This window comes from Mandrillus leucophaeus, unplaced genomic scaffold (assembly GCF_000951045.1).
Source record: "Mandrillus leucophaeus isolate KB7577 unplaced genomic scaffold, Mleu.le_1.0 Scaffold811, whole genome shotgun sequence".
In the NCBI taxonomy this organism is placed as follows: Eukaryota; Metazoa; Chordata; class Mammalia; order Primates; family Cercopithecidae; genus Mandrillus; species Mandrillus leucophaeus.
The window spans coordinates 1,130,467-1,153,839 of record NW_012108820.1 but is presented as its reverse complement, the minus strand read 5'-3'; the positions used below and the strand labels follow the sequence as shown (position 1 = coordinate 1,153,839).

Genomic DNA, 23,373 nt, shown 5'->3' with positions numbered 1-23,373 from the left:
AAGTGCTGAGATTGCAGGCGTGAGCCACTTTGCCCGGCCAGTAACCATCTTAAATTTGTTTATTAATTTATATGGGCCATCTGTTTTATTAAGTAACTCATTAGGTCATTGATACTACAATTGTCTTGACTATCAAAACCAGATGTGATGCATTTTAAAAACAAGCCTTTTGTAGGCTACTATTTTATTACAGTCTGCCTAAATCTTTGATATGAATAAACTCCCTTAAATGGTTTACAGAATACCTTTGTTAAATTTTATCTCATTTAATCCTAGAAACAACCTTGTAAAATGGACAGAATATTATGGTTCACTTCCAGTTTACCGCTGAGGAAACTGGAGCTCCCAGAAGTAACATGACTAGCAAACACTGGACTAGAGACCAGAGAGAGGTGCTGAGCCCAGGGCCAGTGCTCTGCCAGGGCACGGGCTGCCTCTGCTCAAGCCGTCTCACCACCGGCTGGGCACACTCAGCAGCGCCTGGCCTAACCTACCTCCACCAGCACAAATACACTATTCAGACGAGTGTTCCAACAATAATATCTGCGGAGAAAAGGTCAAAAGAATCTAAGGGGAGAACTTTCACAACTGCTATTTTTAAGAAATTGTAACTGCTCATGGAGATAAAAATCTAAGAGGAATTTTAAAAGGAAGAAACAGTGAGACAGACAAAAAATACACACTGGAATATAGTCTAATAGAGTTGGGAAAGGTTTGAATATTAGGTGAAGGAATTCATTTATTATACGATGTTTCTTTGCAAGGCCCTCTGAGAGAGTTTACTGGCAAGGAAGAAAACCAAGGACAAATACTCTCTCAATTCCGTTAGAAGATAATTCCACAATGATCCCAGAAGAAAGAGTAGTTCCCCCTTATCCATGGTTTCACTTTCTGAAGTGTCAGTGTCCCACAGTCAATTTTAGTCTGAAAATGTTAAATGGAAAATTCCAGAAATAGACAATTCCTAAGTTTTAAGTTGCGGGCCCTTCTGAGTATCAGGATGAAATGTGGGGTGTCCCACTCCATCCCGCACTGGACAAGAATCCTCCCTTTGTCCAGCACCTTCATGCTGTCTACACTCCTCGCCCCTGAGTTGCTAGAAGCCGCCTCATTATCCAGTCCACTGCTGCAGTATCACAGTGCTTGTGTTCGAGGAACCCTTATTTAAGAATAGCCTAAAGCAACAGTAGTGATGCCGGCATACAGTTATAATTGCTCTATTTTATTACTGTTCATCTCTTACTCTGCCTACTTTCTAAAGTAAACTTGATCATAGGTATGTAAAGTATAAGAAAAAACAAAGTATACGTAGGATTCAGTATATCCAAGGTTTCAAACATCCACTGGGGGCGGGGGGAGGGGGAGTCTTGGAACGTACCCCCTGTGGTTAAGGAAGGGCTACTGTAAAAGCAATGGAAACAAATCCTTGCTTGTTTTTCACCTTTAAAAATGAACTGTTGAAGACAGAAATGCATCTAACAGGAAAAAAAATAAACCGTAACATTTTTTCCCTCAATTAATGCAGATTCTAGAAGTGATTCACTGCATCTCAGGGAGCCTATGCATGCATTAAAAGAGCTGACTTATTAAACATTACAATTTGCTGGTCATTTTTGACAAACGAGGTCATGGAAAAGCATTAGACAAAACTAGAAAAGTGAAATACATCCAAAATGGTATCTTTAATACCAAGAAGTCTATGCAGCCTCTAATAATCATATCTCTCTGCCCAAAATGCCAAGAGGAAATCCCAAACAGGAGGGTGAGGGGTGGCGAAGAACCTGAGGAACAGAGTGTGGTAGGCATCTGCATACAGGAAGAGAGAGGGGCTGAAACTGCATAAGACAGACCTACAGCTGGACGGGCGTGGTGGCTCAAGCCTGTAATCCCAGCACTTTGGGAGGCGGAGGCAGATGGATCACAAGGTCAGGAGATTGAGACCATCCTGGCTAACACGTGAAACCCCGTCTCTACTAAAAATACAAAAAATTAGCCGGGTGAGGTGGCACACACCTGTAGTCCCAGCTACTCGGGAGGCTGAGGCAGGAGAATCGCTTGAACCCAGGAAGCACAGGTTGCAGTGAGCTGAGATCATGCCACTGCACTCCAGCCTGGGCAACAGAGCAAGACTTCATCTTGAAAAAAAGAAAAAGGAAAGACCTCCTACATTGGGCAAAATTAGAACTTTTCATCTGTAAATACTGGAGCACACTAAACAGGGCAACAAATGGAGACTAAAATCACATTTCCTTAGACAAATGCATTTTTATAACTGTGTTAAAAAAATGATTTCCATACCATACAGTTCACCCACCATAATGGTGGTCTAAAACTTTTTGGGAAATTTCCGGAGTTGAGCAACCACCAACCATTGCACACTGCCATGTCCATTAGTGGCACACAATTTTGGAAGAACAGAAAACCACATGCTCTAGGTGCTGTGCTTTCAACAAAGGGAAATACTAGGTATTCCCTGGAGTCCCCTTCTAAATCTGTGAATTCACAATAACTTTCTCTAAAAACAGAAGAAATGTGACGGCCCAGGCAATTTTGCATTTGAGACTGCTTCCAAATGCCCACTCTGTCTCTAGCTCATCAGGATTCTTACATTTTATCGCTTTGCCTCATATTTCTTCGTGAAGATGAACAAACACAGTTTGGACCAGTGTTTAAACACTATAAATGGAAAGCAATGTCCAAATCGTTATCAAACTCTCTAAAAGAGGCTTAAGAATTGGAAGATACAGGCGTTATCTGTTGGGGAGGATAGGTTTTAAACGTATTTTATGATTTTAGAAGAGTTTAAAATGTATGTGAATTAGGGAAATCAAGGGTTCTGAAGTGGGGGAAACAACAACCTTTTTTAAAAAAATTATCTTCAAAGGACTTTCGCCTATAGATGATTTTCCTTCTTTCTTTTCTCCTTATCATTTTACTAGCTAATTTATTCTTCCCTAAATGAAAAGGGCTGCTATAAAAATCTAAGACCTGTCACACTAAACTTGATAAATTATTTCCCTTATACACTAACAGTTTTAATTACCCCTTTTATTGCGTGACTGAAACACCATGAAACAGAGCAAGAGAGGGAGCCGCAGAGAATAACGCTTTCTTTCCTAAGTCATCCTAGCACAACACAGGCCTAAAGCGGGTAAGACCTCTCAAAGTCCTAAAGGACAAACAAGTCTCTTCTAACTGACATCAGAAAGGTTTTTCATACATTTCCTTATATTAAAGGTCTATTTTTATGCTCTGTTATTGTCTCAAGGATACAGAAATGGATTCTGCCTTTCCTGATGATGCAAACACTTTCTTAGTCTTATTCGAGTTGTTTTCTATAGTACTATTTCTGTCATGCTAAGTTTTCTATATTGCTGTGATAATGTTTGCTACTGGTTACTAAAGAAAGAAAGCACGGGCCAGGTGCAGTGGCTCACATCTACAATCCTAGCACTTTGGGAAGTTGAGGTGGGAGGATCGCTTGCGTCCAGGAGTTTGACACCAGCCCGGGCAACATAGTAAGACCCCCATCTCCATAAAAAAAAAAATTTAAAAATTAGTCAGGCATGGCGGTGTGTGCCTGTAGTCCCAGATACTTGGGAGACTAAGGCAAGAGGATCATTTGAGCCCAGGAGATCAAGGCTGCAGTGAGCCACGTTGCAGTGAGCAAGACCCTATCTCAAAATAAATAAATAAAAATAAGTAAATAAAGCATAAAAACTATTTTCAGTATAAGAGAAGGCACCTAAAATACATATGCATACACACTTCAAGTTTCAAAAACTTTAAATTTCTTGAAGGAGGATATTAGATGGGTATGGATCTATGGTTATTTTAAGTTTGTGAACATCTGCTATTATTCTTAGCAGAAAATTCACTGACTTGGTTCGTAAAAGATACTAAAAATAAGGCAGAAGGATTTCCTTCTCCAACCCCCAAACTGCAATATGGGGAGGCTATAAGCACTACCCATCCCTGGTAAACATAAGCTCATGTCTTCTGTTCCATAACCCCAAGAATATATGCTTATTGAGATACCCAATTGCAATTTAATAGATTTTAGCCATTCAGTTTAATGGCAAGTGAAGGAGAAAAATCTCAGTAAAAAGACAGACAGTGTAAAAACTGAGGATGGTGTAGAATTACATAGACTCAGTGGCCAGTAGGACAATATTAGGTCAGTACTATGTATTTCTAGGCAGCATCCAGTAATCTTTAAATGCCACCAATCTTTCTAACTAAAAAACAAAAACCAAAAAAATCTGGGCGCGGTGGCTCACGCCTGTCATCCCAGCACTTTGGGAGGCCGAGGCGGGTGGATCACGAGGTCAGGAGATCAACACCATCCTGGCTAACACAGTGAAACCCCACCTCTACTAAAGAATACAAAAAATTAGCCGGGCATAGTGGCAAGTGCCTATAGTCCCAGCTATTCGAGAGGCTGAGGCAGGAGAATGGTGTGAGCCCAGGAGGTGGAGGTTGTAGTGAGCCAAGATTGTGCCACTGCACTCCAGCCTGGGCGACAGAGCAAGACTCCGTCTCAAAACAAAACAAAACAAAACAAAACAAAAACCCAGATTTTCCCTGGTCCTACATGTGAGGATCCCAGTCAAACGTCACTTGGTTTTCAGTATGTTTTTGCCTCCCGTCTTCATGATGTACATGATGCAGTGTTACATCAAGCAGGGTAACAGTCCTGTTAAGGACGTTTCCCTGGAGCCTGTCAACACAGTTCTTTGTCTGTTTCCAGGATATGTGAAGAGAAGGTAGTCAAATCCTTAAGTGAGAAGAACCTGTCCCCCACCCGCCGTGAGGGAAGAATAGAAACCATTTCCTCACCTGATGGAAGAGAGGGCTGTGTGTCACAGGGATTCCCAAGCCACTGAAGCACATTCCCAGGACCATATCATCGGGAGCATCATTGCTGTAGCACCGACATTTACTGGCGAGAAGTCTCCTGATGGCTTCTCTGCTGAAGACCATTCTAGTGGGAGCCAGAGCAGAGAAAGGGGTTAGAGCAGCTCCACAGGGACCGCTGTGGCACAAATGGGCCCCGGGAAACAGGACTCTACTCCTCCAGACTGACAGGCAGTAGCAGCTTTCTCTAGTTACTGAGCTCAGGGGAAACCCTACCTGTTGTCTTTTACTCTTCTGGCCCTTTCCAACACTTTCGTACCAAGTTCCCAAAATAATTTCTCTTTGTTTTAAAATACAGTTTGGTTTCTCGTTTCCATTCTGATCCTAAGGTAGAAATGAATCTTTTTAACAATCATAAAAAGCTCAAAAACTGAAAGGGCTGAAGGAAAAATATGATTCACAAGTTCAGTCTCGATCATCAAAGACTTTCTTTAAGGCAAAACTACTTAAAATTCATCCATATAGTCCCGTTGCCACATATAGGGCCTTGCCCACAGCACTCAATAAAAGTTTGATGCATCAAACAAGCGAGAACAAAGTTGCCTTTGCAAAGACCTTCTTCCTGGGGGAGGAAACATTCTGTGACTCACTCTAGGAGGAAGGAAAAAAGGACAAAGAGCTTGAATCCCTCAATCAAAAACACTGATTCCACATGCTGGGCTCAATTCGGCACAGTTTTACCTGATGCTAGTGGCCAACCTCCTCCGCCATCCCCTGCGACAGTGCAGGACTCCCTTCCTGCCCTTGACTAGACAAGAGAATTTCTTTACATAAGATGTTGTAACAAAATAGGAAGGTATAAAAAGAAACGAAGTTCCTGTCAACTACAGAGAAAGGAAAACTGCAAGTCTGAAAACCCACCATAAATTGCCTTTCTCTTAGAAAGCCTGCTGTCCACAGGGAAACCTCGCCCGCCACATTTTTTGTGGCTGAGTGGAACTCCTACACCCAATCGGCCACGTTGGGCTCAAGCTACTGACTCTGGGAAAAGAGCGTACATGAGAAGATGGGTGGACAGTAAATAGTAAAAATGCTTTTTTTCTTTTCTCAGCATCCAGTAGAATGAGAAAAATGAGAAAGACTTTCATTTTGATCTGCTCTCTGAAAAACTGACTTTATAGGAAGATGAAACACGAGCATGAACTTTTAATTTGTAATTATTTTATACTTTTGCCTACTCAGTCTCACATTAATTATTCGCATAAACTAAGTGAATATGAGCCGTCAATAATACTTGTTTATTAGCATGCTGGTGAGTTCTTTCCAAATAAGGTTGCTCGCCAAAATGGAAAACTACCAGTCATATCCTGGTTGGAAAGAACACTTGTCTGCTCTGGCCACCAACTATTAAATGTTAACAAGATGTTGAAAGGCTACAGGATTATTTTATTTCCCTCAATATACAATATACAAATGTCTAAAATAAGAAAAACTGAAATGAGAGTCTGGGACTTGCCCAAGAACACAGTGCAGATCAAGAAGATGTAGGAAGGGAACATGCATGAGAAACACGCCTGCCCCTCCTGGCCTTCAGCCCATAGACAGGTCATGGTGGTCTCTCTGGGTAACACTTCCTGCTGCCTCTTCTGAGGACACTGCCCAACATCTTATTCTGGTGTAGTCATTTGCTCCCAAGGCTGCCAAAAAGGCTGATGATAGATACCCTAAGCACAGCTTCCTCCCTAAATGCACATATGTAAATAAATATTTTCAAAAAGAAACGGTCAAAACATCACATGTTCTCACTTATAAGTAGGAGCTAAGTTATGAGGATGCAAAGGCATAAGAATGATACAATGAATGAACTTTGGGAACTCAGAAGAAGGGTGGGGATGAGGGATAAAAGACTACACATTGGATACAGTGGACACTACTTGGGTGATAGGTGCACCAAAATCTCAGAGATCGCCACTAAAGAACTTACTCATAAAACCAAACACCGCCTGCCCTCAGAAACCTACTGAAATTTAAAAAAGAAAAGCAACTTGTTTTCTCCAAGTACCAAAACTTTCATGGAGTAAGCAACAAAGTGAAAAACAGACACTTGGATTCAAATAGTACAAAGGTCTCATGCTCCAAATAATGCAAAATACCTACACAGAAACCACAGGAACCTGTATGTCTGACTCGGCTTTGTCAAAACATCCTTACCTACGACAGATGGTTTAAGGTAGTGGTTTTCAAAAATTTACGTGACTGTGACCCACAATTAGAAATCAAGAAATGAATTTCACATTGCAACCATTTATGTTTGGTGCGTGAGTCTGCCTGGGTATGTATAAAGCTGAAACAAAAATGTCACAAACAATACCTACCTTTATGACATGGAATGCACTCTGATATTTTCCATTTTATTCCATTCCACTCAATAGTTCATTAATTTAAAATGCTAGTTATGGTCCATGAATTGGTTTTACAAGCCACTGATTCTGACTTGCTGTTAAAAGGCATATTGGTTCTCAAGCTAGAGCACCAGAAAATTCTACTGTAATACTAGAGAAACTAATCAACATTACGTCTTACAGCTTTTATCAAAGGTTGATGTAAGGGACAATCTCATGAAGAATGTTTCTGCATCTTTGTAAAAGTGCTATTAAAAACAGAACATCACATTGGTCAATGTTAGTTATATAAAGATCAGGGCCTTGTGTTCATGGATTTGTTTATTCATTTATTCCCTGTACCTTGAAAAACATGAGTCCTTATGCTAAGAAGTGAGGAAATAATGAGAAATGAAACACACAGGTACTGCCTTCAAATAATGCATAATTTAAGTGGAAAACAGAAAAGTAAATAGGCAATTAAATGATAATGGTTTGCATAATATGCTATGAAAGTACATTAGAAAAGCACTAAACCCAGATTTGAGAGGCTAGACTGGGCTAAAGGCATTCAAGAGTAAATGGTGATAGCTACGGTGAGTCCAAAAGAACGAGGAACTAGACAGGCAGAAAGTTGGGGAAACAGTGCTATGCAGAGACCAGCAAATGTCATATCTTGGGAGGAGAGGAAAAAAAATAGTGCTTCAGAGAAAGTGAAACAAGTTCAGCAAGAGTTCTTTAAGATGAGGGTGTAGATGGATGAGGCTAGAACGGTAAAACAGCATCTGCCAAGATCATGAGAGGTCTTATAAGCCTTGGAGTGTGGACTTGGTCCTAAAAGCAATGGGAGAAGTTCTACTGCCAGTTAGGATATCAGAGGATGCAAAAGACTTTCACGCCATGATAAAGTAACACTCAAACAAAATTTTTCAAATAATAGGAAAATCATACATAATTATGAAACTGAAGAGAGGTAAATGCCACGAAGCCTAGATGAATGAATTTCTAGAGAGAAAAATCCTTGCTAGGGGAGTAGCAGGCCAGCCATGGCAGCTTTCAGCAGCAAACTGGGCCTAGTAAGTAGGTAGAAGACAAAACTATCTTGGGCCTTTGGGCCCAAAGCAGTGGCCTCATCAACACCCAGAGAGGCTGTTAATCAGGCAAACTAGAGATGATCAAAACTGAGGACTCATCCCAGATCAACTTGACTCCTGTTAAAATCTGAATGATCATCTCTTTGTCTTAGGTGCTAAAGTAGAAAAAGGTTCACACTCTTGGGGAAAAATAAAGACAATGAGAAGCCATTGAGGGCATCTGAGCAGAGGGGAGAGAGGACCAGATCTGCTTTTATTTTAGATAGGTCCCTTTGACTACAGTGTGGACAACAGCATGGAGTGGAGTTTAAGACAAAAAAGTAGGGAGAACAGGAGGCTGTGGCAGGAACTCATACAGGAGATGACAGTGACCTGGTTGAGATTACTGGAGGTAGAGAGAAGTATTGATGGAAGAGCGATTTAGGAAATAAAATGGACAGGACTGGGTGATTCAGTTGATTGCAGGGAGTGGGGAAAGAAGGAGAGAAAGCGTGAGAGCTGACTCACAGACTCCTGGGGTAAGAACTCATATATGCCAATGTCTTCCCTGAGAGGGGCACATTGGAAGAACTAATCAGGGGTTACAGTCAGCAATGACAAGGTGCTGAGTGTGATGTGTCTGTCAATCAGTCAAGTGGAGATGCCCTTTGAATCTATGAATCTGGAGGCCAGCAGAGCTCTAGACTGGAGAAAGAGTTCTGGGTACATTCAGCATCAAGCTATACGATCATCCAGGGACAACACGGGTTGAGAAGGAGGACTAGAAAAGATGCCTGAGAAACATAAGACATTGGAGAAACATAAGACATTGAAGGGATAGATAGAAACAACCGAGAAGGAATGACCAGAAAGAAGGATGAACAAGGACAGGATGCCACTCTGGAAAGCAAGAGAAAGGAGTGTTTCAGGTCAACAGTCACCGGTGTTAAAGGTTGCTAAGAGGTGAAATAGGATAAAAACTGGAAATTATTAATTTGATTTAGCTACAGCAAGGTTGTTGGAAACCTCAGTGAGATAGTTAAGGAGGCTGGGAGTTAATGACTCGTAAAGGGCTGAGCATGGAGCTGAGAAAATGGAGATAGAGTAGTGAACTCAAGATGTTCTGCAGGGTAGGAAGAAGATGGCATGGTGGTGGTGAGAAGTTTTAAGATGGAAAAACTAGAGGGTGGTGAGAAGTACCCAGGAGCAAGGTAGACGCTGAGCACAGAAGAAGTGAAAGGTGCCACCTTGGTGGTCTAGCAGGGCCTGCCAGGGGCAAGGGAATGGGAAGCAATGACAATTCTGCAATGTATTTGCAAATCTGGCACTGGCCTCTGAGCTCCTGTGGGGAAGGGCTGTGCAGCTTTCATCTGTGTATTCCCAGTGCCTGGCCCACACAAGGCCAGTTGAACGAATGAACAACTGGGATGATGAAAGGCAATGCTAGATAGGTAAGGTAAAGTGAGGTTTCAGAAGGCCTTGAGTGCCAGTCTTGGAAACAACAGCTAAATCCAATACGCAATGAAGACAACAAAATGGTTTTCTTGCAGAAATCACATAACAAGTCACTTCTGTTTTAAAAATATTATATGAACACTATCATGCTATAAAGTATACAAACTCATATACAAATAACAGGGCCACTTTCAAAGTGGAACATCCTGGCTCGATGGGTGCCATGCTCTGATCCTTAATCGGCCCTAACTCTTCACCCCGAAAGCCCAACGCATTACAGTAAGGCTGCAAATAGCTTGAACCTTTTTTGATAAGGAGGTCAACACTCTTTGGGCTTAATCTAGTGTCTTTTCAAAGGCCTCCCTGGACTCCCCCTCCTGTTGTTACTGACCTCAGGCAGATGCAAGCCACAGACTAACAAAGATCAGCACACATGCTCAGGTTTGGTTATCACTACAAAAGAGCCACCTCCATAACCGTGTTATCTTCACCACTGAATCGGCTAGACCAAATCAGGATGCCTGTCGTATGACTGTTGAGATCCTGCAGGTTCCTGTAGGAATTGTTCCAATCTAGGGAATTGCAAAGTAGGAATTTAAGATCCCAGCCCTCCAGAAGTGTATCATCCATTAGATTATAAACTAGAATGTTGCCTGGCACACAGCAGACATAAATATCTACTGAACGAATTTAAATGACTACAGTTGATAAGATTTTGCCTACACGCACCAATAGGAAGACTATAGAAGTAATAGGGAAAACTGCTTAATTGATTCACCCATATACATCGAGTTAAAATCTTTCTTCATAAGAGATTAGGCAGATGCTTCATTTAAAACATTGATTTTTAACTGTTATTTAAAACCTATAAATCCTACACAAATATCATTTAGTTGCCTAAGTAAGCTTCTATACTTTCCCCAAAGGTGATTTATTAAGCATTACATAATTTAATAGTCTAATGGCTTATTCTCTGAGATTAAAATCTATAACCAATTGTTTTTTCCATTTAAACACAATCAAAACTAGTTGGCTGCCTAGAAGCAACCATTGTTAGGGACATTCTACCAAGTATGACATACTTTTTTATATCATTTCTTCAAGGGCTAAAATATTCTTTACTGTGTGTTCTTTTAATATTTAGCAAATATAATGTTCACTTTCCTATCATACTAACAACCACCATTCACAGAGTACTCACATATCAGTAGAGATCCCAGTGCCAGAGACCCACCTCTCAAGTGGAAAAGAAAGTTTATGTTCAAAGTAGTTGAAGAAAGCTGTGATCATAGTTACCCTCCTCCTCCCGTGATGTAGCTGTAGCCGCCAGTGCCCAGGCCGTAGCCGTAGCGCTCTCCCAGAAACACAGGCTCGCCAGAGTCATAACAGCTAAGCAAGTGCTGGAGCCTGGAGATACTGAGATGCCAAAGGGAACACAAGTCATGATTATTTGATTCAAATGTGGTTACGGAATAGTTTATGGTTCTTACATCCCACTCTGTATACTGCGTCACACTGAACTGAAATAGTTAAGAAATTTGAGTGACTTATAGAATGAGTAAAATTTTTAAACAACAAACAAAAAAAGAAAAGAACACATGAACACTGCACATTACTGGGAACAGAAGAGAAACTGAGACACGAGTGGCTTGTTGCTCAGTTTTTGCAAGCCCCTGCCATAATACGGCTGCCTGATTTGCGTGGTGAGAGAGGCAGGTTACTGAAGTGAAGTTGGCCAGTGTGCTCTAGATCTTATTTCTACCAGTCCTGTTTCCAAGTGAGTGTGAACTAATCCTCACATCTTTTCAGATGAATTTGGTATTTAAGGAAAAAAATTTCTGATGGCCTAAAAAGGAGCCACTGAGATGCAAATGCACGTTGGGCCCCTGGCTGGCAGGTGGGGAAGAGAATTTGGGCAGTGAGGCTACCCTATAAATCCTCAGATAATGAGGCACAATCGTGCTTATGTTTCCCTTAACAAGGCCACCCAAGTCTGAGAACTTTCTGTGTCTAATTGCTTATACTTTTGAATACCTTTTGGCCCCTATCTGCCTTTAACACACGTTAGCAACAATAGCTTACAAAGGGCAGTGTATTAGTCTGCATTCTCTAAAGTCAGACTATCCATGAGTTGGTCATAAAAATGCCTGCAACTGCAGCTGCTGTTCGGATGAAAACAATGAATTTATAGGAAAAAAAATCAAAAAATAACTTTTTTAAGTAGACACAAAGGGTAGTGCTAAGAAAGGCTATTTTTTCATGTTTTAAGAATTTACACCACTTAGAAATGTCCCTTCCACCTATAAGCCTGCAAAATCAAAAGCAAGTTAGTTACTTCTAAGATACAATGGGGGCACAGGGGACACAGGAGGTAGATATTCCTGTTCCAAATGGGAGAAAATGGCCAAAACAAAGGGGCCACAGGCTCCATGCAAGTGCAAAACCTGGCCAGGCAATCATTAAATATTAAACCTCCGAAGTCTCCTTCATTCCATGTCTCACATCCAGGACACGCTGATGCATGAGGTGGGCTCCCAAGGCCTTGGGCAGCCCCACCCCTGTGGCTCTGCAGGGGACAGCCCCTGTGGCTGCTTTCACAGGCTGGTATTAAGTGCTTGTGGTTGTTGAAGGTGCACAGAGCAAGCTGTCACTGGATTTACCATTCTGGGGTCTGGAGGATAGTGGCCCTCTTCTGAGCACTCTACTAGGCAGTGTCCCAGTGGGGACTCTGTGTGGGGGCTCCAATCCTACATTTCCCTTCTGCACATGGTGCCATAGCAGAAGTTCTTCGTGAGGGACCCACCCCTGCAGCAGACTTCTGCCTGGACATCCAGGTATTTCCATACATTCTCTGAAATCTAGGCAGACGTTCCCAAACTTCAACTTTTGTCTTCTGTGTACCTGTAGGCCCATTGCTAAGTGGAAGCTGCCAAAGCTTAGGGCTTGCACCCTCTGAAGCAAAGGCCAAGCTGTATCTTGGCCCCTTTTAGCCATGGCTGGAGCTGGAGCGTCTGGAACATAGGGCACCAAGTCCAAAGGCTGCATAGAGCAGTGGGGCCCTGGGCCAGGCCCATGAAATCATTTTTCCCTCCGAGGCCTCTGGGCCTGTGATGAAAGGGGCAGCCGTGAAGATCTCTGACATGCCCTGGAGACACGTTCCCTATTGTCTTGGCTATGAACATTCAGCTCCTTGTTATTTACGCAAATTTCTGCAGCAGGGTTGAATTTCTCCCCAGAAAATGGAGTTTTCTTTTTTACCTCATGGTCAGGCTGCAAATTTTCCAAACCGTTATGCTCTGCTTCCCTTTTAAACATTAAGTTCCAACTTCAAACCATCTCTTTGTGAATGAATATGACTGAATGCTTTCAGAATAAGCCAGGTCACCTCATGAATGCTTTGCTGCTTAGAAATTTCTTCCACCAGATACCCTAAATCACCTCTCTCAAGTTCAAGGTTCCACAGATCTCTAGGGCAGTGGCAAAATTCCACCAGTCTCTTTGCTAAGGCATAGCAAGAGTGACCTTTGCTCCAGTTCCCAATAAGTTCCTCATCTCCATCTGAAACCACCTCAGCCTGGACTTCACTGGTCAAAACTATTCAATAAGTTTCTAGGACGCTCCAAACTTTCACTCATCTTCCTGTCTTCTTCTGAACAATCCAAATTGTTCCAACCTCTGCCTGCTACCCAGTTCCACAGTCACTTCCACATATTTGAGCATCTTTTCAGCAACACTCCACTCCTGGTACCAATTTAATGCATTAGTCCATTTCACGCTGCTGAAAAAGACATACTCAAGACTGGGGGGAAAAGGTTTAATTTGACTTACAGTTCCATGTGGCTGGGGAGGTCTCACAATTATGGCAGAAACGAAAGGCACTTCTTACATGGTGGCAGCAAAAGACAACGAGAAAGCAGCAAAAGCAGAAACTCCTGATAAACCCAACAGATCTCATGAGTTTTATTCACTATCATGAGAATAGCATGGGAACGACCGGCCCTCATGATTCAATTACCTCCCACTGGGTCCCTCCCACAACACGTGCGAATTTTGACAGATATAATTCAAGTTGAGATTTAGGTGGGGACACAGCCAAACCATATCATTCCACCCCTGGCCCCTCTCAAATATCATGTCCTCACATTTCAAAACCAATCATGCTTTCCCAGCAGTCCCCAAAGGTCTTAACTCATTTCAGCATTAATTCAAAAGTCCATAGTCCAATGTCTCATCTGAGACAAGACAAATTCCTTCTGCCTATGAGCCTGTAAAATCAAAAGCAAGTTAATTCTTCCTAGATACAATGCGGGTATAGGTATTGGGTAAATACAGCCATTCTGAATGGGAGAAATTGGCCAAAATGAAGGGGCCACAGGCCCTATGCAAGTCCAAAATCCAGTGATGCAGTCAAATCTTAAATGTTCCAAAAGGATCTCCTTTGACTCCATGTCTCACATCCAGGTAACACTGATACAAGAGGTGGGTTCCCATGGTCTTTGGCAGCTCTTCCCCTGTGGCTTTGCAGAGTATAGCCTCCCTCCTGGCTGCTTTCACGGGCTGACATTGAGTGTCTGCAGCTCTTCCAGGCGCATGGTGCAAGCTGTCTGTGGATCTACCGTTCTGGGGTCTGGAGGACAGTGGCTGTCTTCTCACAGCTCCACTAGGTGGTGCCCCAGTAGGGACTCTGTGTGGGGGCTCCGACCTCGTATTTCCCTTCCCCACTAGTGGAGGTTCTCCATGAGGGCCGCCATCCTGCAGCAAACTTTTGCCTGGGCATCCAGGCATTTCCATACATCTTCTGAAATCTAGGCAGAGGTTCTCAAACCTCAATTCTTCTGTGCACCTGCAGGCTCAACACCACATGGAAGCTGCCAAGGCTTGGGACTTCTACCCTCTGAAGCCACAGCCTGAGCTGTACCTTGGCCTCTTTTAGATACGGCTGGAGTGGCTGGGACGCAGGGCACCAAGTCCCTAGACTGCACACAGCATGGGGACCCTGAGTCCAGTCCACAAAACCACTTTTTCCTCCTGGGCCTCTGATGTGGAGGGAGGGGAGTGGGGGAAGGGGCTGCTGCGAAGGTCTCTGACATGGACTGGAGACATTTCCCCCATCTTGGGAATTAACATTAGGCTCCTTGTTACTTACACAAATTTCTGCAGCTGGCTTGAATTTCTCCCCAGAAAATGGGTTTTTCTTTTCTATCGCATAGTCAGGGTACACATTTTCCAAACTTTTAGGCTCTGCCTCCCTTATAAAACTGAATGCCTTTAACAGGATCCAAGTCAGATCTTGAATGCTTTTCTGCTTAGAAGTTTCTTCCACCAGATACCCTAAATCATCTCTCAAGTGAAAGTTTCACCAATCTCTAGGGCAGGGGCAAAATGCCACAAGTCTCTTTGCTAAAACAAAGCAGGAATCACCTTTACTCCAGTTCCCAATAAGTTCCTCATTTCCATCTGATATCACCTCAACCTGTAGTTTATTGTTCATATCACTGTCAACATTTTGGGCACAGGCATTCAACAAGTCTCTTGGCTAAAGTTCCAAACTTTCCCACATTTTCCTGTCTTCTTCTGAGCCCTACAAATGTCTCTAAATTATTCACCAAGATATCTTCTCACAAAGCAACAGTAACATTAACAGTTCTGGTGTCTCATTTTTTGGTGGGAGGGATGGGTAAGAAGAAAACAAAGTACAGAGATCACCTTTCCCATCCCCACTCGTGAGTCTTACAAAAATACCCTAGCTAACAAAGCTAAAGCTGAAAGTGAAGAAAACAAATTTAACATATGAAAAGAAACTCTGACCAGTGAAAAGTGTCCACAAGACTTCCAGTCAGGTTTATATCTCTCTGAAGATCAAGGCCTCTGACAATGTTGATGGTTTCTGAGTGACTAGAAAATGTTCTTTGAATACTATCCTGTTTTCAGCACACAAGGTGACTCTAGGACTGCCTCGTAATAAGAGTGGTGTAAAAATCTGGACTGCTGTTCTCTACAAGGAGTTTGCTACTAACCTCTGCTATTTTATCATTGGTTTTGTTTAGTTTAGTTGCCAGTGATTTTCTAACTTTTAATTCTTGTAGATAGAGCTGCTTATATTTTTCCAACTCAGTTTTATTAGTCTTACAGAAAGTTTTCATTTTCAAGAGTTCAGATTTCAGATCTTTCTCAGCTCCCACCAACTTCTTATCGAAGCACTTTTATTCTCTCTTAACTAAGTTCTCTCAAGATGCTGCTTATGTCTGCAAAGACAGATTTTCTTTTAACTTTTCTACTATATCTTGTTTTCTTTTTCTTTGGTCTCTTTCTTGTACTAAATTTGTTTCCACATTCTTGTTGTACTAAATTTGTTTCCATATAAGTTTTGGGGCTTTCTGTTTTTACTCTGTAGTCAAGATAATCCCTCTTTTACAGACTTCTGCTTTCCAATGTATTTACTTACTTTATCTTATTCGTCCTAATACATTTGTTTGATTTACTTCATTTAACACTGTGTTTGGCTTACACACAGAGTATCCTTGACAATAAGTAACTTCATCTCAGGAAAAGACTCCATCTTACATTTCATTAGGCACTTTGCCAACAGGGACCAGATGTTTTGCTTAATCAATAAAGACTCTATTCAATCAAATGAGGACATAACCAAGCACACTCCTCCATTTTCAGTCCTCACCAGAGGACTCTGTGGCCATAGAAAGAGCAAGACTTTAGCAGCTCAAACGGCCATCTTAACCGACAGCCTTGCTGTCACTTGTGATAAGCACCTGGTATCTGCCACTGAAGACTCTGCCCACATCAAAGTCTCTTCCTTGCAAGACTGAGGAACTGCCAGGCCCAGACTAGGATATTCTTTTTGTCAATGTCTCTCTCCCTGGAGTGGTTCATTAACCCTTTTTCCTATCCCCTTTTTCTTGATGTTAAATGTTAACTTTGTTATGGGAAGTTTAATCTATACAATTATATATTAAGTATACTATTAGGGTTTGCAATATTGACTCACTTGTGGAGTGGCTTGAACCTGTGTGCCTATGGCTCTACTGACTGAAAAGGAAGTACTGAGAATCAATTCCTTGGGAACTCCATGTAGCTCATGGCTTTTGTGGCTGAAATAGCATCAGTAAAAGTCTGACATTGTGGAAAGACATAAACACATGTGGACCTGGTTATCCCTGACCTGGTGTCATGCATGAGGGCTTAGGTTTCTTTGTACAGATTCTAAAATCAAGGTCTTTTCTCTGAGAGCATCACTTGCATGATGGAGATCAATTTCTAGGCTACTGAACTTACTTTCAGCTTTACAAAGTGGTTGAGAAAGAATATGCTTATCTTTCAGGTTAGTCGCATCAAAATTCACTGTGTCCTACAAACAAAACTACTCATCTCTTGTTCTCAGGAAAGCAAGTTCTAGGTCTCTTATTGATGTGTGACAGATCACAATCATGGAGAGCAGTAGCCAGTCTAGCATGGTGCAATTCAACTCTGTATCCAGGATTTCCTTGCTGTGTTTACATTCTCTAGTTTAGAATTGAGCATTCTATTCTTGCTGTCAGACTACTGAGCTGTCCACTATCCTGGTGTGATATTATGATTATATATTGATATGGTTTGGCTGTGTAAAAATGGACGAATACATATATATTGGTTTTCATCCAGAGTTCCTGGCTTTTAACTCCCATAGCCCTTGTTAGTCTTTTGTTATAATGCTGGGTTGCTTTATTAGGCCTCAGGAGCAGATCTCAGGATAACAGTCTCTCTCTGACCTTCTCCTGTTGACACAAGACTCTTTCAGTGCTGCTTCACCAGCCAGAAATCTCCGGTCAGCCAGCAGCACCTCTGGTCAGGGCCTCACTCGGCTCTGGGCTTGCCACTAGACTTGCTCTGCCCACTAAGCCTGGCAGGCTGCGCTTAGCTCATGTTACTGGCCCAGGTTCCATGCCTGCTGTGGCTCTGTGCTCAGCCCATAGCTGGGCTGGGCATGCTGTGACCAGCTTCTCCCTTGGGTGCCAGCATCTGGACAAGGGGTGGGGGACGCAGCAGAGCCTGAAAACTTGGAGATGCCAGCAACTGTGGAGCCGCAAGGGTTGTTACCCTTTTGCTCAGGGAGTCCTAAGCTCTGAGTCCCCAGGAAGCATTGTAGCTTGTTCTTGTTATAGCTCATTCATTCCTACTATCTGCATGCTTCGGTGAATGGGGGTATGTCCCAGCTCCTTTGGTCCTGCCGCCCCACTCCACTCGTGGCTCCTGGGCTGGCCCAGCCTCATCACTGCCAGTTCTCATCACCTGGGGCAGCTGCCTGGTACCAGCAAGGGGTGGGAGGATTACAGTGTTACAGCTCCGGCTCAGGAAATCCTGAGGTCTAGGCCCCCAGAAGGGTTGCCGCTCTAGTGAATGGGAGTGCGTCACCGCCCTCAGCTCAGTGAGCCAGTCAGGAAAGTGTTACAACCCTTCTCACTCCCACTGTTCAGCAGGTCCCAGGTTCTTGTCCCACGTCCAAGAAGAATGAGGTTACACACACACACACACACACACACACACACACACACACACACACACACACTGGAGAGTAAGCCAGGTGGGGTATGGTTTTTTATTGAATGAGAGAACAGCTCTCAACAAGAGAGGAGACCCAAAGTGGGTAGTCCTCTGTGTGACAGGGTGCCATAAGGCAGGTAGTCCCAATATGTGACTAAGTCTGGGGTTTTTATGGGCTCAGGATCAGAGAGTGTGTGCTGACTGGTCCATGGGTGGGCCTGGGAAAAGCACCATTTGATTAGCTAAAAGGCATTGAGGAAGTTCTCACTCCTGGCCGTGGACTCTACCCTGAGTTGATAGCCTGGCTGTCACGCTTCAGTCTGTCTTTGGCTTGAAGGTTGGGTTTCACTGGGGACCTGGCCCTTTCTGCCTAGGAATTTGTGTGCCTCTTGCCGCTATCAATGTCCTTATACCTGCCCAAGGTAGGAATTTAATCTGACTGTGGGTCAAAAGACTCTAATTCCAGAGAATGTCCTGCCCCATAACCTAGAGGAAGAAATACTACACAGAGAGGCCAAGAATAGTCGAATAAGGAGGTCTTTCTGGGTTTAGAACATGTGCTTTTTGTTCAATCACATTTTTACATGGTTGCCAATCATGCCTATATAAGGAAACCTCCATAAAACCCCAAAAGGACAGGGTTCGAACAGTTCTTGGATAGCTAAACATGTGCAGATTCCTGGGGGTTGAGCACCCAATGGGGGCACAGAAGCTCCACATTCCTTCCCCCATACCCTGCCCTACATATCTCTTCATCTGCATCCTTGATAATATCCTTTACAGTAAACCAGTAAACATAAGTGTTTCCCTGAGTTCTGTGAGCTGCTCCAGCAAATTAAAGGAATCTAAAGGAGGGGCTGTGGGAACTCCAACTTAGAGGCAGTCAGTCAGAAGATCTGGAGGTCTGGACTTATGACTGGTGTCTGGGGAAGCAGTCTTGGGGACTGAGCCCTCAACCTGTGGGGTCTAAGGCTATCTCCAGGCAGATGGTGTCAGAACTGAATTGAATTAGAGGACACCCAGCTGGTAGAGGACTGCTTGTTTGCTGGGGGGAAGAAATTCCCACGTATTTTGGGGTCACAGAAGGCTTCCTCATTGATTGTTGTGGTATAAGAACACACACACAAAAAAATGTTCTGAGAGTTTTTCAGGAACAATTGGTGTTAGTGAAGTGGGATTAGCTAGAATGGCTCAGGTTCAGAGAAACATTTGGTTTGAGAAGAGAAAGGATAAAAGTCTAGGGGATGAGAAACCCTTGATTCCTGGGCAGCCAAATGATCACCCATGACATGGAGCCACAGTGCTCTGTTCAGTTACTAAAGGTAAAAGTTACCACTGGAATTTTGAGATGGAGAATTGGTTCACCAGAGGCACAATAAAATGCAAACTAATCAGAAAAAAGTAAACTATTCAATCCCTTGATCACTGTTATCCATATTAGCTAAAATAAAATTAAAAGAGAGTGCTGGGTCAGACCCTGATGCTACATAAACCAAGCTTACATTTCAGTGAGTCTGAGCTTCAGCCACTAGCCTCGGAACCACTGCACAATGGCAAAATTATGCAGGAACAACAGAAAGTACCTCTGAGACCTGTGGTGACCAAGAGCGTAGTCAATGTGGGAAAGGGAAAAACCAAATAATTATTGAAACTAGATGAATAGAGAAAACATTGATAGGAGTGAAAGTAAGAGGAAAAAGAAAGGGGAGAGCCATGGAACTCACCCCAGGAGGTGGACATATTTAGGTGGTTATTAAAAAATGGAATGAAGAAAATAGAAATTGATGGGGTTAAAAAACAAAGGTCTTAATACAACATTATTGAAGACTGAGTGGAGGAAAGGGACCCCCAGCTGATCTCTCAACATTTAAGGGCCCAAACCAGTTTGCTGTATTTCCCCCAGTTTGGAGAACTTTTAAAGACAAGAAGATAAAGACTAAAATGAGAAACCCAACCTAGAATTACCTGTTAGACTGGTTAATCAAGGTAACAACTAACAGAGAGGCCAGGGTCTCCTGGCGGGACTCCAGACTGGGGATCCAAAGCCTTTTGCAAAAGAGAGGGTAAAATGATCTGGTGATAAAACAGGGAAATTCCTGGGACTAGAACATAGAAGTGTAAGGGTTGTTAGGATTATGAAAGCTGGCATATTTGAACATACTTCATGTGAAATGGTTTTATCTCTTTTACCTGATTGCATTATGGGAAGAGACATTTTATCTGACTGGGAAATGTTCCCCCTATCCAGTACTGTAAAACAGAAGGTATGTAAATCCTTTGAGCAGCATTAATGGAATATGCTAAAATTGGAACCGGTTAGGATTTCCCAGGCCCACATAGTGCAGAATAGAAACGGAAGAGCTAGTGGGGACAACTTCCCCATTTGATATAGCCCTCTGCAGAGTACCTTCTGGGGCTAATGGGAAAGGTTTGTGAGTGCCTCCCAGCAATGACAACTAGGACTTTGAACTAGATAATTTCTACTTGAAGGGCATTTACTTCCTTGCTACAGTACATTAACTGAGGCTACGACTGAAGGACATAAAGTGATCTTGATGAAACCCCCTTTGCAAAGATTATGACAGTGAGAGAAATTTAGCTTGGCTGACTCCATCTTGCTTCTAGTCTCACAGGCTGGCTGTCTTTACTCATTCCTGGGCATAGGTCAAGCTAATCATGGCAGGAATTCAGTTTATAGTTTAACTTGGAAGGAAGGATGCTACCAGTCTCTCCCTAAAGCTAATCTCCTCCTTGCTCAGAGACCAAAAACTAATGAAAGACCACAAGATTAGGATCAGGGGAGGGGCCTGAACTTTGCTAAAGTGTATTTTTTATCATCCCTTACTGCTCAAGAATCATGTGGGCAGAGGTCACAAGACTTGACATTTCCCCAATTGCTCCTATAGATAACATTACTATTGTAGAACCTAAGACTGGTCTTTTGAGATGTTTTTCAGATTTTTGCCTTCTGGCAAAGAACTGACCCCACTCAGACCCATGACTCGTGACTCAATCGGCCCTGTGGTCCCCAACCAGAGGCAGATTCAGTGTACAAGGACCGTTTTCCACATCCCTACGACTTCGTTCCCAACCAATCAGCAGTAACCATTTCCTAGCCCCCTGCCCACCCAATATACCATAAAAATCCTAGTCTCTGAGTTCTCAGTGCGACTACTTTAATAACTCCAGTCCTTCCACTTGGCCAGTCTTGCATTCATTAAACTCTTTCTTTACTGCAGCATTAGAGTCTCGATGAACTGGTTTTATCTGTGCAGCAGGCAGGAAAAACTCATCAGACAATTACAATTATACCTGAAATGCCCAGGCTGTTTTGGGTGATGTCAGAGAAACACTCTAATAAGGGAGGCAATGACCAAATGAGGTCCACTATAAAACAGAATTTGTATGGGATCATGCTACCTGGGGAAAGCAAGGAGGAGACCCTCACAAACAGAGGGCCACTTTTCCACTAAAACTGACTCTGGAACTATGTGAGGAGCCACTGGACTCCACAGTACCCTGTAAGCCGCTCTTGACTGACCAACCAAGAGCTACTTGGTTTGAGGATGGCAATTCCAGGGTAAATGAATACCATCTTGTTTAGAAGTTGCTACTTTGACCACAGGAGGTAAGAACAAATAATCTTGGTGGGCTGTATTGCATGCATTTTCCTAACAGTAACGGAAGAATTGAACACTGGTAGAAACACCTGTGTTTGGGATTTTACTAACTCATAGGCAGTGACCAATCACCTGCCCATACAGTCAGGCAAGAGGGCAACGGATACTTGGTCCGTTAAAAGGATACCCATATGAAGCATGGCCCCATGGACATTTGAGGAGTGCATTAAAGCAGAACAAGTTAATGTCAATCAGAAGAGCCCGTTTCCAGGTTTGGAAGGTGACTGGAATTGACAAGCAGGTATCCCTGTGTACTCCCTTGAGGTGGCCACCTGGATCCATGAAATTAGTGGATATAGGGGTACGGCAGCAGGCAGAGATGGGCTGAATCTAGATATGTTCCTTTTGCATCCTCTCAGGCACAAAATGCCAATAAGAACTGTTCTGTACACCAGCAAAAAAGACAGAGACTGATAATGACTATTGGGCAGATTCCCTGGTGCAAAGGCCCTAAACAAAGCTGGCAATACAGAGACTGATGCTAGTGGCCCTATGGGGCCACCAATGGGTCTTGACAGGCATAGACACTGACTGGCATGGCTTCTGCTTACTCAGTGGAACATGCAAATACTCTTGAGTACCGTTAAAAAAACAACAGAAGATATTGCATGGATCTGTATGGCCAATCGTCATTTCTTCAGATCAAGGAACACACTGTACAGCCTATAATGCCCAACAATGGGCACAGAGATAGTCTCCTTAGAGTCATAGTTTGATAGACGAGTAGAACAGGTATTGAAAACACTGGAAACATAAAAGGCTGGCTTACATGCCTTCAAGAGTGTGTGCTCATACTCAACATGAGTGGGACTAAAGGAGTCTGCCCACGAGATGTTCCTGTTTTTCTAAAGCTGATCTGGAGAAGAAGGGATGAAGAGGATGCTGGGATGACTATGCAAATCTTGCCAAGCCAGGAGTACACTGGAATAAAGACCATTTTTTCTTTATTCCCCAAATCAGCTCACTAAAACCTTTTCTTTCCCCCCTACCTGATGTAGTGGTCCTAGGACCAGGCCTGCAACTGCCAGTGCTGGAAGCAGGGCTGATTTCCAAGCAAAAAACCATAACTATGTTTTTAAACCTTATGTCAAAATTCCTTAGGGCCTGATGTGACTGGGTTGCTCCTTCACCCCATTTAGCAAAACTGGGGCTAAAAGTGAATGCAGCTATATTGCCTGGTGGTAAAAATAACCCACTAGCTGTGCACCTACGTAACTTTACCCTACCTGCATGGGAATGGACTGAGGAGGATGTACCTGCCAGACAAGCATTGTTGACTGCAATCTAAACCGGAACGGCAGTGATTCTGGTGTCTCTTCCAAAGGTGAAAACATTTGGGTATTAACGGAGAGAAAGAGAAATAGCAGTTGAGGGTAAAGGAATGAATAATGG

The 23,373-nt window shown here is 43.0% G+C and overlaps 1 protein-coding gene across 1 annotated transcript in view; it reads right to left on the bottom strand.

The window, feature by feature from the left end:
• The window catches only part of B3GALTL (beta 1,3-galactosyltransferase-like), a 118,381-nt gene that overhangs the window by 5,032 nt on the left and 89,976 nt on the right, over nt 1-23,373 (bottom strand). Inside the window, exons 13-14 of the mRNA XM_011967847.1 lie at nt 11,063-11,182; nt 4,840-4,984 (exon numbers count right to left, since the gene is read on the bottom strand). Of these exons, the coding sequence (XP_011823237.1) occupies nt 4,840-4,984; nt 11,063-11,182 (265 nt within the window). The remainder of the gene's footprint in view (nt 1-4,839; nt 4,985-11,062; nt 11,183-23,373) is intronic.